The sequence below is a fragment of the Filicampus tigris genome, chromosome 15, assembly GCF_054856515.1.
Source record: "Filicampus tigris isolate MCC_2025a chromosome 15, RoL_Ftig_1.0, whole genome shotgun sequence".
Classification (NCBI taxonomy): domain Eukaryota; kingdom Metazoa; phylum Chordata; class Actinopteri; order Syngnathiformes; family Syngnathidae; genus Filicampus; species Filicampus tigris.
This window is the reverse complement of record NC_141231.1, coordinates 4,509,659-4,527,220: the sequence shown is the minus strand read 5'-3', so window position 1 is coordinate 4,527,220 and position 17,562 is coordinate 4,509,659. Positions and strand designations below refer to the sequence as shown.

The window sequence follows — 17,562 nt, the reverse complement described above, 5'->3', positions numbered from 1 at the left end:
TTTGTGTGTGTAATCCGGGATAATCTATGTATTGGTTGAAGGAAAAAGGTGGATAGCTATTTTGTTTTGTTAACTAACCTTTTCCCTTTGCAGTATGTCGACATATGGGACATCGTTAGAGCGTAAAAATCTCTGCCAGCGCCTACTTTTAAACAACCTGGAAGTGGAAGTCTTTCATTTTGCAATAATTATTTTATTGCAATAATTATTTTATTGCAAAATAACGCAATAAAAACTGAAAACGTATGGCGTTATAATGCAAAAGTTTGGCAATAAAACACAATAGTATTGCGTTGTAAAGCAATCTTAAATATTCTCATGATGTCCGTTGGCAGGCTCTGGTCAGGTGACCGACCTGCGTGATGTTGGCAGCTAAATGCCATCTTGGTTCAACAGTTGTAAATAATTCAATCCACTCACGATACTCTCAGTAGATGTGCATTGGAAATTAGGCAGCTAATGATGTTAAATAATGTTTACGAGTGCACGGATGGTTTTTTTGGGGGGGGGGGCTGTGTGGGGGGCAGACTGACGGAATGCGCTTTTAAAGGATGAGGACGGACGGGGTCGGAGAATGATTATTTTTATGAATAAAGACGGCGGGACGAGGACGGAAAGGTACCCAGGTCGTGGGCGAAGGATGGACCGGCAAAAAAGGGTAAAGTTCCCATCTATGGTAACAACCAATCATGGCTCATCTTCAGAAAACAGGTGAGACGCAGGTGATTGGTCGTTACCTGAGCAACTTGATGTCATTAGCAGATGACAGAGAGAGGCAAAATGGCCGCCCCTTGAGATGGCTAAAAACGGGTGGATTTTGCTGCTTAGCTCATATTCCACAAATGCAATATTAATTAGAATGCCATGTTTAAACTAGTGGGAGCGCATAGAACATATTGTAAAGAAAATCATTGGGTCGACTCCCCTTTAATAAGGTTTTGTAAAAATAGATCATTTCCACCAAGTGACGAAAGAAGACATTCAATTTGGATGAAAATATGAATCAAGATATGATGTTATACAGTATGTCTTGGGCAATGCCCCACCTTCTTGTCATCCTGCATGGACAAAAAAGAAGCCTGTTAACTAAGTCTAACACAATTACGGTCAAATAACTAGCTTCATTCTTATAAATACCGACACACAATTCCATCACATGACATGTTGTTGCAATGTTATTTACAGTTTCTTGATGTATAAAATAAAGTAAAAGACTTTTGAACAAAAACTTTAATATGAAACACATAATATCCTGGATATTAATGACAAGGTTCCAAACTTCCATTTTACGTCGATGTTTGTAGCTTTTGAGAGCATGGATGAGGGTTAGAAATTAAACATAACAGCTTTAGTGTGAAATACTTTATGTGATGGAAACCCATTAGATCATACAATATGTATAGACTTAAAATATTATAGTTCTCAGATGCAAAGATCATAAGAGGGTTATTTTGGCAAGTATGTGTGCTTTTTCCCTTCTTGTGCTAATGAAAAAGGGCACTCGGCTGGTCGGCGCACCCAAACATGCGGTTTCATGATGAGGTAGTAGAACCCAGTGTGGAAATGTGACCCGCCGCCATGGACGCTCACTGCAAGAGATCCTATTTCCTCTCACATGCAGACACGAACGAGGCAGTTCACGGTTAAGAGTGTCTCTCTAATCAGTGTAACTGGATGTTGTAGCACCTACACCTGGTGGAGGAACACCCAACATGACATGCATCCCAGATGACAAAATTGGTGTGGCCCACAACCCACCTGCACTTAGCCCACATACCTCAATGAACGACGGTCCTTTAGTGGTCCACATCTGGTATTCACAATGTGGGCCACACAACGCCCATATCTCAGCCAACTCGTATAACCATAACTGGCCCTACTATGGCCCTATAATGGACCAGATCTGGTTCCTGATATCAGCCTTAAAACGGAAGTCAACCCAAGCATATTTTTTTCAAGAATATGTTCCCAGCAGGCCCACTAGTTGAGACACAGCATTCTGATTAATTTTGCGGAATATAAGTTAAGCAGCAAAATGCACTTGTTTTTAGCCATCTCTGGGGGTGGCCATTTTTGTCTTCTGTCGACTGAAAATGACATCCCAACTGTTTACAACGACCAATCACAGCTGACCTGTTCTCTGAGTCTGAGCCGTGATTGGTTGTTGTGAGCAGTTGTGATGTAATTTTCAGTCGACAGAAGACAAAATGGCCGCCCCCAGAGATGGCTAAAAACGAGTGGATTAACACTTATTCCACAAATGCAATATTTATCAGAATGCCCTGTTTCAACTAGTGGGCTTGCATAAAACATATTCTTGAAAAAAATATGTTTGCGTTGACTTCCGCTTTAATTCAACCTTAACTAAGCCACTTCATTCATAAGCCATATTTGAAGCAAATATATCTTTTAAAAAGCCTCAACAACTACAGTGTTATAAACAAATCTTTTTCAGAAACACTGCACATTAACTGGAAAACTGCACCTTTTTTTAACACTGTACACGAGTCCAAACTGGGACTGCAAGCATGCTCTTGAACAGCATTTGTCCACCCATCAAATTGTTGTGATCTCCATGCCTTCTTTTTTTCTCATCCTCTCCTTCCAGCCACCATCCCTATCAGGAGCCAGATGTAGCCATCTTTGAATTTGGCATCGATTTCCTGGTCTTTGGCCGCAGATGTGTGGCCCAGGCGGACATGGTTTTAAATTAACTTTTTGTATCGTCAGGTAATTTGACTACTTGTCAGGTTCACACCAAGTGAGACATTAGTAAACAACGCACACAATGAGGAGAGAAGACACTCAACACAATATTGTCTTTTTACTTGCAAGGAGAGCGCAGGGAAGTGTACGATTACAGTTCCTAAAACCCTTTGCCCGACTCCTGCGCCTCCTCTCTTATTTTCAGAGGAGTCCCTGATTACAAAGGTGTTCCAGCTCTAACAGAAAGGGGAACGAAAACAGCTGGAACACTCCGAAGTTGTTTTGTCTATGTGTGTGTGCGTGTGTGTCATCATCATGCACGTGTGAAAGCAAAGCACACCAAGCAAGCTGGGCCTAGATTAGAACAAAACTAAAGCTAAACAGCTATCCTTCATAATACAAAGGTGAGACAAAGGCAACATAACACATGAATCATTATATACATTATTATTCTTACACGACTTAAAAAAATAATTTAATTAAAACTGATGTTGTGGTGTCAGATCCAGTTTTCCCAAATGCTTACAGCTTTGTACATTTTTTAAAAAAGGTTGAATTTACTTTTTTTTTCAAGTGGTTGCACAAAATAAAATCATCTGTTTCCAGATACATTTTTAAAGTAGATGTATAATCTGTTAAAACAATTTAGCTGGATTCAGATTTTATTTTGTGCAACCACTTGACAAAATAAAATTGAGTAAAGGATGTACAGCATTTTTTCAGTGTACAAAGAAACATTTTGTTTTATTTGTTTAACTGATGTAAGTAAACAAGGATGGGCAGTGTGTTAAAAACAGACATTTGTGCATGTCATTACCAATATATGGCCAGTAAAAATAACCCTTTAAGATTCTTAAACTAGGTGTGACACTATGGGCTGAAATATGTGCCACCAGAAACAGAATCTGAACACACAAAAGGCTTGAGACTTATTGCTGTACCAAACCGTGTCCCCCATACCGAGGTACGTACCGAACCGTGACTTTTGTGAACCGTTACACCCCTAACATTCACTGAAGATAAAACATTCTCTCAGTTGCACTCTGAAAATAAAGAGGCCCAAAAGTCTTGCTGTAATTTTTGTGAACTCGTTTTATTTACATCATACAACGTAATCTGTATTATTGGAATATAACACACACTGCAGTATATAAATAAAGATGTTTGTACAAACTTGCATAACTAATAAGGTTAAAAAAAAAAATGATTAAGCAGCCAGACCCTTTTCCCCACAAAAATGATCCATGAAACACAAACACTACTCATCTCATTCTCAGTCAACAGCCATTCACATATTTTCCCACAAAAAATGTCTGTTTTGATAAACATGTCGTAACAATTTAACACTCCCAACATTGTGAACATCAACTCCCAACATTGTGAACATCAACTCACATTAAAACGGCAGAAAACATTCAAAAGTGAAGTCAAAATGGAAATTATTAGTGGGACCACACCTGTTAAAGGCAAAACAAATTATTCAAGTTTAGGCTACCTGTCATATGACAACACACACTGGTGAAAAACTGTAGGGAAAATGAGAATACAATTAAGAGTCGTGTTAATTAAGGACCTAAAAAGCATGAGGCTTGACATTCAGATCTTTTTCAAAAATTCACACGGACACACGCAAACAGTTTTGTAATATTTTGTTAGCAACACGGTCGTGTGGGGGTGGAGGGATACAGTGGCACAGACTTGAAAACACAGGATGCGTTTATCTGACCATCTCAGATGGGTTCAATTCTGAACAAGGGGGCCAGACTTGAGAAGAAGAAGAAAAGTCCAATATTCACTTTGCTACTCATGCCAGCAGAGCGCAAGCATGATTGGGATGGCATCACTAGCCAACAGCAGTAACCGTCTCCAGTCCAGCCCAAATCTGATCTTTCCAAGCTCTATGGATGATCGTAACGGCCATCGGGCAACCTTCACCGCATTCAAAATCACTTTTTCCATCAAGGACAGCACAGGATCAGCAGTATAGAAAATAACCATAACACGACCCCATTATCTCTCTTAATATTATCTACCACCTTCTAAAAAATAATAAAATCACACAAAGAACGATAGCTGGAAATATGAATCAACAGAAAGAAAACCATGAGGATTGAGGGTGACAGTTGGGGTCCACCAGAGAGGGTTAGGCTCAAGTCCATTTTGTGTAAAGCCGATCGATCCCAGTAAACAAAGTTCTCCTCATATTCTCTGGATCTTGTCGGCGACAACCACAGGGTTCTCTTTGCGAATCTTGGCTGCAGCTTCCGCTTTGTAGTCGTACGGACAGTTGTGCTGGTCTGAGTAGCGGTGAAATCCACAGAACAGATTCCCACAGCGGCACTCAAAACCTGAAACGCCACAACAAGACAGCTTAGACTTGTCTGAGAAATACAGCTTGCTGAGGATATACATAATAGTAATCAAAGCAAGTTCCCTTTTAAAATATAGCGTGAAAGGCCAGTGACAAAAGCTTTTTCTGAACATTGGCTACTTTTACATGGACACATTTATTTGGATTAAAAGCCTGATCGGAATAAAAATGCTTCATGTACACACCCCATTCGGAATATTCTGACTCAATCAAGTCCATTCCGATCAAGATTTTATTCCGAACAAGTGGGGTGGTTTATGGTGATTGATCGGCGCAAATGAAAACACATATTCTGAAATTTTGGAACAAACCGTCTTTACTGCGCATGTCGGTGATGTATACGCGCTTCTGTTATTCCTGGAAGCTAGTAGAAGTAGAGCGAATGTTATACTGTTTGTAGTTTCAGTCAATAAAGTTTGAGGAAGAAAAAAAAAAAGGCAGAGCAAGCGAAAGGCATGGCGGGTGCAGGGCTGAACTGGTACACTGCAGCTCCATTAGGAAGTGTTAACTCAATTTAGCGCAAATAGGAAAAATACACAAAATAATGCTAACATTTAAAGTAGAATGACACGGAAGTCACTACAGCTTCTTCTACGACTATTTCCAGTGTATTTGGTCAATCTGTGCATGTCAAAATAATTTGTTCCGATCAAAAGTGTGATGCACAAACACCCAAGTCCTAATCGGATCAATAATTTGAGTGTCCATGAAAGAGTGCATCGGATCATAATTTTAATCCCAAATTTTCAGATTGAAGAAATGTTGTCCATGTAAACGTAGCCACTGAATCTAGAATCAACAATTAGTGAATACTATTTACTGTGATTACCTATAACTAGTAACAACTACTGGTATGTAAGTGGTAAGTCATTGTGGTAAAGGCAGCGGGCAAGAAAGACTTTTATTATTAAGTATTCTACACATGTCAGCTGCTCCATAATCACAGTCAGTCATTAAGGCTCCTCTTTTTAACTTCACGGAAAGTAGCTTTTGGCCAAGAGGAGACAAATTTCAGAGAGGAGAATAAGGGAAGCGAGAAAATAGACTACTGAAGCATAGTTGGAAAGGGTGGAGTGTAATACATCAGCGTTTATATCTTAGGCACAGCGACATGGTTAGTAGGTAGGTCTATTTTTGCAATTACTGTATTGAAAAATTTTGCTCAACCAATGAGTGATTAGTTGTGGTTTTTGACAATCGTGGTACTGTATTAGGCACGACTCACAAGGGCCTAGAAACAGTACCTGCAAGTACCCCACGTGCCAGTGGAAAAGTGTCAATAACAAATGTAATAATCATCATCATCATCATCATAATAGAGGGGCTTTCACTGGATGAAATTAGATGGTTTGGTTGAACAATTTTGTTTTTAAATATACAAAGTTCAACTGTCTTTTGGTTTATGTGTTGGTGTGATGGTGAACTTCAATGGGAGTGACAAACAGCTTGAAGCAAACATGCTTGGCTTCTTATTTGGAGAACTGTGTAAGGGGTGTGTTTCATTTTCATCAAAGTGATGTTATACGATAGTCTCACGTTTCTTGACAGTGAGAGAGTGACAACAGCCAGTGACAAAAAATGTGTTCAAAGCTGGTGGGAGGAATAAAACTATTTTTTTTAAATCCCCAATAAACAGAGGTTCACTGGACATCAAATAAATATAAAACATTACAGTTTGATGAAAATAATAAATAAAAACGTGTAAATGTGAAAGACAAAACACAAACTGATTATTTTAAAAGATAGGTATGCACACAAGAAATAATCATGCGCAGCTTTTTGCACATTCAAGGCCAAGATAAATCCCAATGTTCAAAAATGAGATTGTTAAAATCAGTCAAAGGCAAATAAAAAAAAAAAGATATTTTAGAAAATACAAAGCGACAGTTTCTCGTACCTGTGTGAATTATCAAGAGTGTGTTTTGGACAAACAATACCACCCTCCTTTGACTCATGGATTCTAAAGCTGAGAGAACTCTATCAAATGGAAAGAATAACTTACTCATTGAGACTTCAACTACATATTTTTAAAACATTGTGGGGCCCTGCGGAGGACTTAATACGAATGTATGAATAGGCAATATGTTTTTGTTCTTGTTTCTGTTTTTTTGTGCTCTGGTTGCATAATGGTTTGTGTTTGGTTGTGCCACTTTTGAATCATTGAAAGCATATTTTGATTATTGCTGCATAGGAAGGACGTATTTGGGAATGATTGTATCACCTTAGCGACTTTTATTTTATTATATTTTTGGGATACTTAAAATGGTATGAATGATCTGTTGTTGTTAAGAAAAATCCTTAATAAAATATACAATGGTACCTCTACTTACGAAATTAATTGGTTCTGGAAGAAATTTCTTAAGTAGAACATTTTGTAAGTAGACGCGTTTTCCATGTAAATGCCCTAATCCGTTCCAAGCCCCCCCAATATTCAGACATAAATGTTTTATAAAGAATAAAAATGCATGAAAACATGTAACAAATACATGTTACAATTTGATTATTGCACAATAGATAAGAGTTGTGCATGTAAAAAAACAAAGAATAGAGTAAGGAATAAAAATGATGGTCGTTTACCTTTTAATTGCTGTACTCATCGCTTTTTGCCCTCTTTGGTTCATGTTCTCTCTCAGAAGTGGTTTTTGCCTGGCGTTTTGTAAACAACTGATTTAATAACGTGGCGACTGTCGACCGATTACGGTCATATTCTTTGGAGAAATCAAACAAACGCGTCCCCCTTTCATACTTTTCTATTATCTCTTGCTTTGTATGGACAAAAAAACAATTTTCTCCTTTTTTTCTTTTCCTCGTTTCTAATTCACGTAAAACTAAAGACCTCATGGCCCGAGGGGCAAATGACGAGGACGCTGCATCTATCTATCCATTTATTTACCTATCTATCTACACACATAGAGACATACGGAAGAGGTCCCTCTTAACCAATGGGATGCCAGGAAGATGCTTGGCTAGCCAATGGCAGAGCAGTTATGAGTATGTTGCGTTCAAGAAACTCCGGAGCTGCGAGTAGCTGCCCATAATGCGAGTATCACCCCATACTACCTTTCGTATCCTGAAATTACTTTCGTAACTAGAGGCAATATTTTCCCGTTGAGGCTTTTCGTATCTTGAAAATTTCGTATTAAGAGACGTTCGTAAGTAGAGGTACCACTGTAAGTTTAAAAAAAAAAAAAAAGTGTGTTTTGAAAAATAAGTTTTTCTCTCAACTCACCTGTAAGGCCAACCTTTTTGCGGCACATAAAACAACGGTTCTTCTTGGGTTTGGGAGGCTCCGGGGCTCGGGACTCTTCACTGCCAGCAGTGGAGGGATGAATGGCTGTCACTGTGGTCTGACTCGCCACTGCAAACAAGAAATAAAAACATTTAACTCTACTACTTATTTCTATGAATGAAGTACACTCCAGCAAAACACATTCTTTAGCAAAAAGTCACTAGCAGGAGCTGAATCGGGGCAAGATTTCACAAAGACAAGTCAGAGAGATGCAGGGCCGCTGCTTGAATCTGTCTCAAAGAAAGGATTTTAATGTAATATATCCCAAAAAAGTGTGTGACCAGACAGGGATGCTTTTCAAAATGCTCATCTTTTCTTTAAAAGCAGGCTTATTTTGTTTGTCATATTTCAGCCTGTTTCTGACCAGTTGAAACTTGCTCAAACGTTACTTTAGAGGAGCAGGGGTGCCCAAACTTTTTCAGCATGCGAGCTACTTATAAAATGACCACGTCCAAATGAGCAACCTTATTTTATCTATTCTATTTTTTTTATTTTTATTTTAAAATACTTAGAATTCGTTACATGTACAATATATATCGGTGTACGTGCGCCTAAGTGCATAAACCCAAATTGCACAATACAAATAGTGTACATTTTTTGTCCTTCCTTTACTCTAGTGACTTGCACTGAACAGAATTAGCCAGGGACAGAGTCCGGACAGGTGCTTCTGATAAGTGCGCACACTTCCCAATGAACATCGGTCATGTTGGAACAGTACTTGGACTTAATGTTTTTAATCGATGGCCCGAGAATGATGCTCCACATTTCCCTCCTTCAGCAGGACCAATGCACCGACCGGTCAGATGGTCACCTCAGTCCCCACCACCACCGGCCCACCAACAGGCAGCCGCGACACCCTATCGGAGAGCCCCCGGCCTCATGCGGGTGTTCGGGTGGACGAGCGGTTCCTCCGTCCCACGGGTCATTCTCCGGTGCCAGTGAAAAAGTGAGCATGTGACCAAGCATACCGCCCGCTTCCTCCTGGCTGCCCCTCAACTGAGCCCACCGCAAAAAAATAAATAAAAGACCTCCTCTCACTCTGTGTGGAAATAACTTGCTTACTTGGTCCCCGAATCATTTTTACACTTTACTATTTAAGTTTAAATTAGACGGAACAAAACGGAAACTGCTAGTTAGCTAGTTTTGCTCGATAGCAGCCTTGTATGTGCATCCGCTGTGAGGCATGCGACAGGTGTATGACTATGGCTGCCCTGTACATCAATCAAGTGACAAATTTGCAACGCAAACAAAGTATGATAGGCTGGAAGCCAAATTATTATTAGTTTTTTTCTTACTCATTCACTGCCGTTGACAGTAAACTGGGAGGACTGGCAGTGATTGAGTAAATGCCATGTTAATGCGATCGACCGGTAGCTCACGATCGATGTAATGGGCACCCCTGGTTCAGAGGATTTGCCAATCCTGGTTGTGCTACTATCTAAGCAGGGGAAAAAATAACATAATTCCATGTGAAAGAAGAAACATCAATGAAGGCTCATTTTTCAATCATATACTGTACAGTATGTTCCAAGTGTGTTTTTCGACAATAGACTACCTCCAGTTATGTTTTGGAAGCTATTTCTTTTTTGAAAACTATGGAAAAAATAAATGAAAATTGAATAACCACCTAGGTCTGTGAGTTCGGCTTTGCTCCCCGATGCTCCTTTATCCTCTGACGAGAAACTCATCTCAGCCATCTTTTGTGTTATAGAAACAGTTGTTGACACCCCACTGCAATATTGAAAGATGTTGAAATGAAGTACATGATCATCATCATCATCATCATCAACCCATTTTCCATGTATCACATTTATCTAAGGCAACATGAAAAGTGCTGCAATTATTATTGAAACATTTTAAAGGCACTTGGCTTCTATAACAGAGGATCTTACCTGAAAGTTTCAGTTGCAGCTGCCTTGGCTGAAGCTGCCGCCTCAGCTGCAACCTCCGCTGCAGCTACGGCTGCCGCTGCGGCATTATTCAAGGTGGCCTCTAACCTCTGGATTGCTGAAGCCTCGACTGCGGGGCCACCGCTGCTGCCTGCCGGGGAGGTTGCATGACAAAATTTTGCAATCAAATGTTTTTAAAAGGTTTTTTGTTTTTTTTTTACTTTAAACTACCTTATCTAAAAGAGGGATTTGCACTTAAGATAGCTGATGGTTTTTGCCATTGAACATTCGGGAGCGCACCGCAAGTGCAAAATGCCGTTGACATTGGAGGTTTTGGTGAATGAGGCAAACAATCATATTACTGAGTTAAAAATAAAATACTTGTTCAAGTGCACGGTAACTGGATGTATCTGCCTATATAAGTTTAAACTTGGAACTGCACACAAAAAAACAGAGCAACAGAATACTTTTAAAGTGAAGTCAAATGAAAAAATCTGTTGTAAAGTAATTGTATTATGTTCTTTGCGCCCTAACTAGTCTAACCATCATAATTATTACTGTATTCGATTCATATTTTGTTTGTGGAATGAGAATTAAAACTAATCCACCAGTTTTTAGCCATCCAAGTAGGTTGACATTTTATGTGACACTGCCGCGGACAGCGTAGCAGCAGCTGCAGCTCTTATTCGAGTGTCAGAATAAGGTGAGTCGGATTCTAAGACTTGTTCTGATCCATGTCTGAAAATGATTAATCGCTGATCGCTTTCCCACACCCACTTGAATTCCAATTCGCATCACCACTGATTCATGCACAGCCCTGGTAAGCGTAACAGTGGCTACATTTACAAAATTTTCTTTAATCCGATCAAAATTCGGATTGAAATTATGATCGAATGCACTGTTTTCATGGACACTAAAAATATTGAGCTGCTCGATTAAGCGACTTTGAACTGCAACCGAATTTTCTGGATAAAACGATGTTAAAAACCTTCAAATCGGTACGTTCGATTTTGTTATTTTTAGTCCATCTAAGACACTGTAGTTTCCTCTACATTTCCACTTCCTCCCACGAGCGCGCAGTCCGAAACAACGACAACATGCATGGCTACCGGCGATTCTGCTATTTGCTCAGGAAAGTGAGCGTTTAGTTAATAAATAGATCTGTAGTGTAGTGTGTGCCCCACATGTACAATACAACCGGTGAGCAAGTAACTCAATGTCTGAAAGTCGTCCCTTTTTTTTCTCCTCAACAACGGAACCCAGGTCCAGCCGGACTATGCATCCGTACTTAAGATTGACAGTGCATTGTATTATTGAGTGACAGTTTTGCACTAATCATTGATTTATGTTTAAGTAAGACCAGGGAGAAAGGTGAAACGCTCGTCACTAGCTGATTGGCAAAATGACTTGCTGACAGACGTTTGGTTTACAGACTTGACTGTCTACCTTCTCTCATGTTGATGATTTCATTTCAGATGGTATATGCACTTTCTTCTTTCATTATTGGTTTAATTAAGAATAGATCTGAAATCTATTGTGCAAGTAAAATGCTGTTAATCCCAATGGATTGTTCTGTGTGTATTACGTTAAATTGACTGACATTTTGAGTTCAAAGAAAGAAAAATAAAGTTTAAATAAAAGACATACAAAATACTTCATTTTTCATTATTTTTTTATTTTACAAAGAAATCGTAATCGTAAAATCGGGTTTGAGAGAAAATAATCGGGATTTTCTTATTAGGCAAAATAGAACAGCCCTACTAGAGCCTATCCATGTTTTTTTGGGGGTACTCCCTGGACTGGACACCAGCCAATCACAGGGCCACATATCGACAAACAAACATTCATGCATACATCCACACCTAAAGACAATTTAGAGTCTTCAATTTACCTAACATTTAACTCAGGTATAATTCAAGTCACAGAGTCCAAAAAAATATGTTCATATGAGGTGAGGACAACACGCACATAATTGCAAACACAAAAAAAGAGTAATAGTAGAGGTTAGTCCTGGTGGAGAAATAGTAGTTCTTACCCACAGCACTCAGGGAACTGACTCCTCCATTGTTCTGTCGTGACAGGTGTTCCTTGTGGCAAACAGAGCACATGCCATTAGTCCTAGGGTTGCCATAGAAACCACAGCCAGTAGCACAGAGCATAGGAGCTGGGCTCTGATTGGTTTCCTGGGCCATAGCGATGTCTGCTGAACTAACCTGGAGACAGACAAAAATGTATCTTGAAACATTGTGGGTCTTTCCACAGTATTTAAAATGATAATGAAATTCAACACCTCTAAGGAATTATGACGACAAAGCTTTAAATTTTGACCGTGGGTTCACATGAGCATAGTCAATGGAAGCTTACAAAACTGGAAATTAAGATTGGTATTCAATTAAAATACAGCATGAAATTAACCAAATCTTAGACGTTGGTCCCTTCTTCAAACTTAAAACAAAAAAAACAACTACAACAAAAAAACAATTGTTGGCTGTCTCTAACAGATTAGTCTGACCGATAATCCTGTGGGGTGTGTTGAATTTTCCTCCCTGATCTTCTGGGGAAATGTCTGGGCCAATAATTGTACATTTTAAATCTGTTCAATATTTACAACGTTTGTATGGAAAATGGCTGGAACAACAGATAACTAAGCGACCTGCAGCTCACGTTGGTGCCAGACACAAATAAAGAAGTAACAGGTTATAAGAGTTTGCAACAACAATGTCCACTGACCAAATTGCTTGAGTTCTTTCATTTTTTTTCTGTAACTACTCTTGTTTTCCAGCAGCCTGGATGCAATGTGGCACAATGCTGCCTCTCACAGGTCAGTCTCGGTATTATGTCAGACTTCAGGTTTGGATGCGGAGACTCCTGAGTGTTGGTGGACATATCTTTATGGTGGTTATGTTGTGCAGGTCATCCATTACTAAGGATGTAACGATTCAGTCAAGCCCAAAGTTGATTCGATTGTCAGTTTGCGATTTCCATTCGATTCAATTTTTTTTTTTATCTTTGTTTTGACAAGAATGAAAGACTCTTAAAAAAGGTGTTTTTTATCTAATATAACTCATAATTTTGACATTTCAACTTCATTTTTGTCTAATCAGTGTTTTAATGCCACCACTAAATATGAAAATCAATAAATGTACAATATATTTGACTGTTATCATTACAATTCCTTTTGTGATCAAAATTTTACTTTGAACATATGCATGTATGTTGTATCTACCTGCCGTTGCGAATTGATTTATTTTTTACATCAATGCATATTTTAAGCATTTTAAATCTATTTTTCGATAAATCGGTACATCCCTATCGATTACATAATCCATTATAAGAGCAGTAAGAACTGGCATCCTGATTTTTTTTTCCCCCCTTATGTGTAGCCTCTCATGTTTTAGAAACTGGTTAAAATGTGATGTGTGTGTACCATGCTTTACTGTTTTTCCCAAGATGACTGGCAACTTATTTATTTATTTGTGTGACTCATCTCATCTCTACCGAAATACAACTTAGTTCGCCTTTTAAATCCTTCTTCTTGTTGGTGTGCAAAGGGAAAGTTAGTGGCCAACTGGCCATGACTCCCGTTGGTTCTTCCTCTTCTTTATTGTCTTCTTCTTTTTCTCTCTTCTTTTGTAGACGACAATGAAGAAGCACTCCCGACGAAGCTGTCATGTCAACTTAGTTTCACTTCGCAGAATAAAAAACCCCACAAGGATTTAAAAGGCACATTAATCCACCTTTGGCAAGAATGTGACGCGGAATCCAGTTAAGGTAAGCTGTTTTAAAGCAAACTTTAACAAAAACGTTAATATCGTTATTTGCCGACGGCAGAGTGCACTCCGCTCACAATTTAGTAACGCACCTGTTGACTATCGAGCTAGTACTGCTTGTATAGGGCTCCGTTTTGGGGGGGGGGCACTCTGAATCACCGAATAACACATTTGAACAACCTTCTGAGTTGCCGAACAAAACATTGTTCAAAAGTGCCATTCGGTTATTCAGAGTGCACCAAAAAATGAGTGCCGGTGTGTGCTCTAGGTGCTCCAAATGTGGACACGGTGCACCAGTGCGTCAGTCAGTCCAGATGGATGCAGTTCAAGCAAGAGTTGGTGATTGGTTTAGAACATAGGCTGCATTTGGAAATTACTGGGAGGTGAGCGTGCTCTGCCTCTCTGAACACACACACTCCAAGCAGTGTGCAAGAGTGAACTACCGAACGCGACTCTAATGTTCATTCAGCAAGAAAACACTCAAAATAGTGAGGTAAAACTGCAATTGATAAAGTTATGGTCACATATGAAAATCCGCAATAGAGTGAATCCGTAATAACCCGAACCGTGAAGTAGCGAGGGAACACTGAACATCAACACTTTCAATCATACTCACTTTAGCCATCACTCTGCACTTTTCTTGAGAGTAAATAGATCATATAGCAAAAAACATTCACTCGCCTGCCTTGACTCACATAATATGAAATTACTTAAATGACATCCTAGTCTTAATCCGTAGGGTTTTTTGCTATGACGTTGGTCCAAACTTTGCAGCTATAAAAGCTTCCGTTCTTCAGCAAAGGCTTTCCACAAGGTATAGGAGTGTGGAATTGTCCAAAATATTGGCCCCTTAGCTTCAGTGAAAGGTACTCTAAATACTCTAAAAAAAATATCAGTATACGAAGAGATAAGAGATAAACGTGCATTTGGAACAGGGGTCAACAACTCACCTGATTCAAAAGATCAGGATCGTGATCAGGCTTCTGCAAAGCTTGCTGACGAGCTGATCGTTTGAATGAGGTGTGCTGGTGGAGGGAAACATCTAAAACATGCAGAATAGTGGCCCTCGGGGATCGATGATTTAGGGCAAACCTCGTGTGACCCATCACGAGCGATCCACAAGATTGTGTGAATCAGTTACGATCAATGAACGGAAACGGTAACTTTAGTACAACTTTTAGTACAACTATAATAATAATGATAATAATGTATAAAACCTAAGGATAAATACAATATATACACACAATACACAAATAAAATTGAGAATTATAATCAAAAGCGGCATGCTTAAAACATCGAGACAAAGGCTACCATGCCAACGAAATTGTTAAAGCACTTGTAACCTGAAAACGTTTACAAAGCAGCCCGCTAACGCCACCCAAAAACACAATTCTACAGTTTACCAGGCTATCGTAGATGGAGTTGGAAAATACACAATTTAACCCGTTTGGAGTCACCAGTCGCTTCCTTCGGAACAGGCCACAATCGTGCCACTTGAGCAAATCCACTGAGTCATGCTAGCACGCTAATGCCTGACACCAACAGTTGATTTTTCTTACATGAAAACACTTTTTGACATAGTTGTACGTAGCGCGAATGATACATAGCACAATTTCATCTTAGCGTGCAAAGCCCAAAACGTGGTTTAAATATATCTTGGCACAACTTTGTGTCTAGTAGCTAGTACGCTAACGATAGTTAGCCAAATACACTGCATGAGGGGCTTCTCGTGATTTTGCTAATATTAGCTGTTGGTTAAGCAAGCAGGAAAGCCCTTAGCTTCTGATTTCTCTATTATTTTCATGTGTACTTAAACGGGCTACGTCTCATCCATATATTTCATAAGCAAGTATGTATTCTGAAAGTACTCAAAAAAAATTCGGATATAAGCATATACTGGTGATTTGTTTAAAATAAAATCTTCCTTTCATTCTAGCTCAAACTAACGTTGCTAAAACAACTAAACAGAGTACCAATTCCAGAAATGTCGGTAAATATTGTATATAACAAACAACAACACCCAAAATAAACATTGTCGCATGAGAAATGTATTTATACAAGTTTATGACGACACAACTTTTAACTGTCAGTCTCAATTATTGTGTCACCGACAACGATGCAATTAAATTGATTTCACATCTAATTTCGAAACAATCCAAGTCGATAAAATTACAGTAACCCCAGAAAGTCGCCAAACAACTAGCAATGCTGGCTTGCTCACATGAAGTTTACTTACCGGGCTATGTCAGACGACTGTTGGATTCCTTTTAGAATAAACGGAATAAAGAATTGGATATTAGTGCACAACTAGGGCCGTCTATTTTGTGTTTCTTTTGTTGTTTGTTTGTTTGTTTGTTTTCCCCTCGTTGTCTTCACCAAAATTGGGATCCACTCCCGCTAGCGTCCTTGACGTCCTAGTGTGAACTGTGTAGCCGATCCGAGCTGGCATCTGTTATGTTGCATTTAGGGACCCCGCTTCCGGTGGACGTCATGGAAATTGTGAACATCTGACTGAAAGGAAGATGTGTTTGGGTGCAATCGCATGATGTTTAAAAATGTGCACAACTCATTCAAATAGATGGCCCAGTGCTTCTGAATCAAAGTACTAGAGATGTACTGTATAAAACATTACTGCGCTCAGTGGCTTCTCGTAAACTGAAATTCCTTTGTATAACTTCCACTCGAGTACACAACCAGTGTTTCCCAAACATCATTGATCCAATGCAAGTTGCAACGGGAAAAAAACGCACGACTCAGCAAACAAAAATGTTGGTCAAATAATATTGATCTCTCTTGGCTCATTTTACTCCAAATTTACTCACTCGGTGTGAAATTTGGAATTGTTTCACTTATTCACTGCGAGCCCTCCTAGTTAAAATACACATTTGACATAGTGACAGTTTAACTGTGAATGAGTTTTAATTGAACACAAAACTGATATATTCGCTGGAAGCCACAATTCATTCGGTTGATATATATATATATATATATATATATATATATATATATATATATATATATATATATATATATATATATATATATATATATATATATATATATATATATATATATATATATATATATATATATATATATCCATCCATCCATTATCTGTAGCGCTTCTCCTCACAAGGGTCGCGGGGCGTGCTGGAGCCTATCCCAGCTGTCTTTGGGCAGTAGGCGGGGGACACCCTGAACTGGTTGCCAGCCAATCGCAGGGCACACAGAGACAAACATCCGCACTCACAATCACACCTAGGGGCAATTTAGAGTATCCAATCAACTTACCATGCATGTTTTTGGAATGTGGGAGGAAACCGGAGTGCCCGGAGAAAACCCACGCAGGCACGGGGAGAACATGCAAACTCCACACAGGGAGGCCGGAGCGGACGTGCTAACCAGTCGACCACCGTGCCGCCCATATATATATATATATATATATATATATATATATATATATATATATATATATATATATATGAATAAATAAATGTGTATGTGTATGTGTGTGTGTGTATGTGTGTGTGTGTGTGT

At 39.1% G+C, this 17,562-nt stretch overlaps 1 protein-coding gene across 2 annotated transcripts; it reads right to left on the bottom strand.

Annotated features, from left to right (window-relative positions):
* Positions 1–3,780: 3,780 nt before the first annotated feature.
* LOC147135199 (AN1-type zinc finger protein 5-like) lies at positions 3,781–16,491 on the bottom strand. Of its 2 annotated transcripts, none has more exons than XM_086053195.1 (6): positions 16,262–16,491; positions 12,291–12,468; positions 10,259–10,406; positions 9,994–10,097; positions 8,307–8,435; positions 3,781–5,054 (listed from the first exon to the last, which is right to left on the bottom strand). In XM_086053195.1, exons 2-6 carry the CDS (start codon positions 12,445–12,447, stop codon positions 4,906–4,908), a joined length of 687 nt encoding a protein of 228 aa, XP_085909321.1. In that variant the 5' UTR covers positions 12,448–12,468; positions 16,262–16,491; the 3' UTR covers positions 3,781–4,905. The 2 variants fall into 2 exon arrangements, with proteins under 2 accessions (XP_085909321.1, XP_085909322.1); XM_086053196.1 differs by lacking the exon at positions 16,262–16,491 and adding an exon at positions 15,429–15,575.
* Between the last annotated feature and the right edge of the window lie 1,071 nt (positions 16,492–17,562).

Coding starts and splice junctions, on each gene's coding strand:
- LOC147135199 (XM_086053195.1), bottom strand. CDS start 12,447: ATGGCCCAGGAAACCAATCAGAGCCCAGCTCCTATGCTCTGTGCTACT. Junction 10,407..12,290: donor CAGTTCCCTGAGTGCTGTGG/GTAAGAACTACT, acceptor CCTCCCCGGCAG/GCAGCAGCGGTGGCCCCGCA. Junction 5,055..8,306: donor CAAAAAGGTTGGCCTTACAG/GTGAGTTGAGAG, acceptor GTGGCGTTTCAG/GTTTTGAGTGCCGCTGTGGG.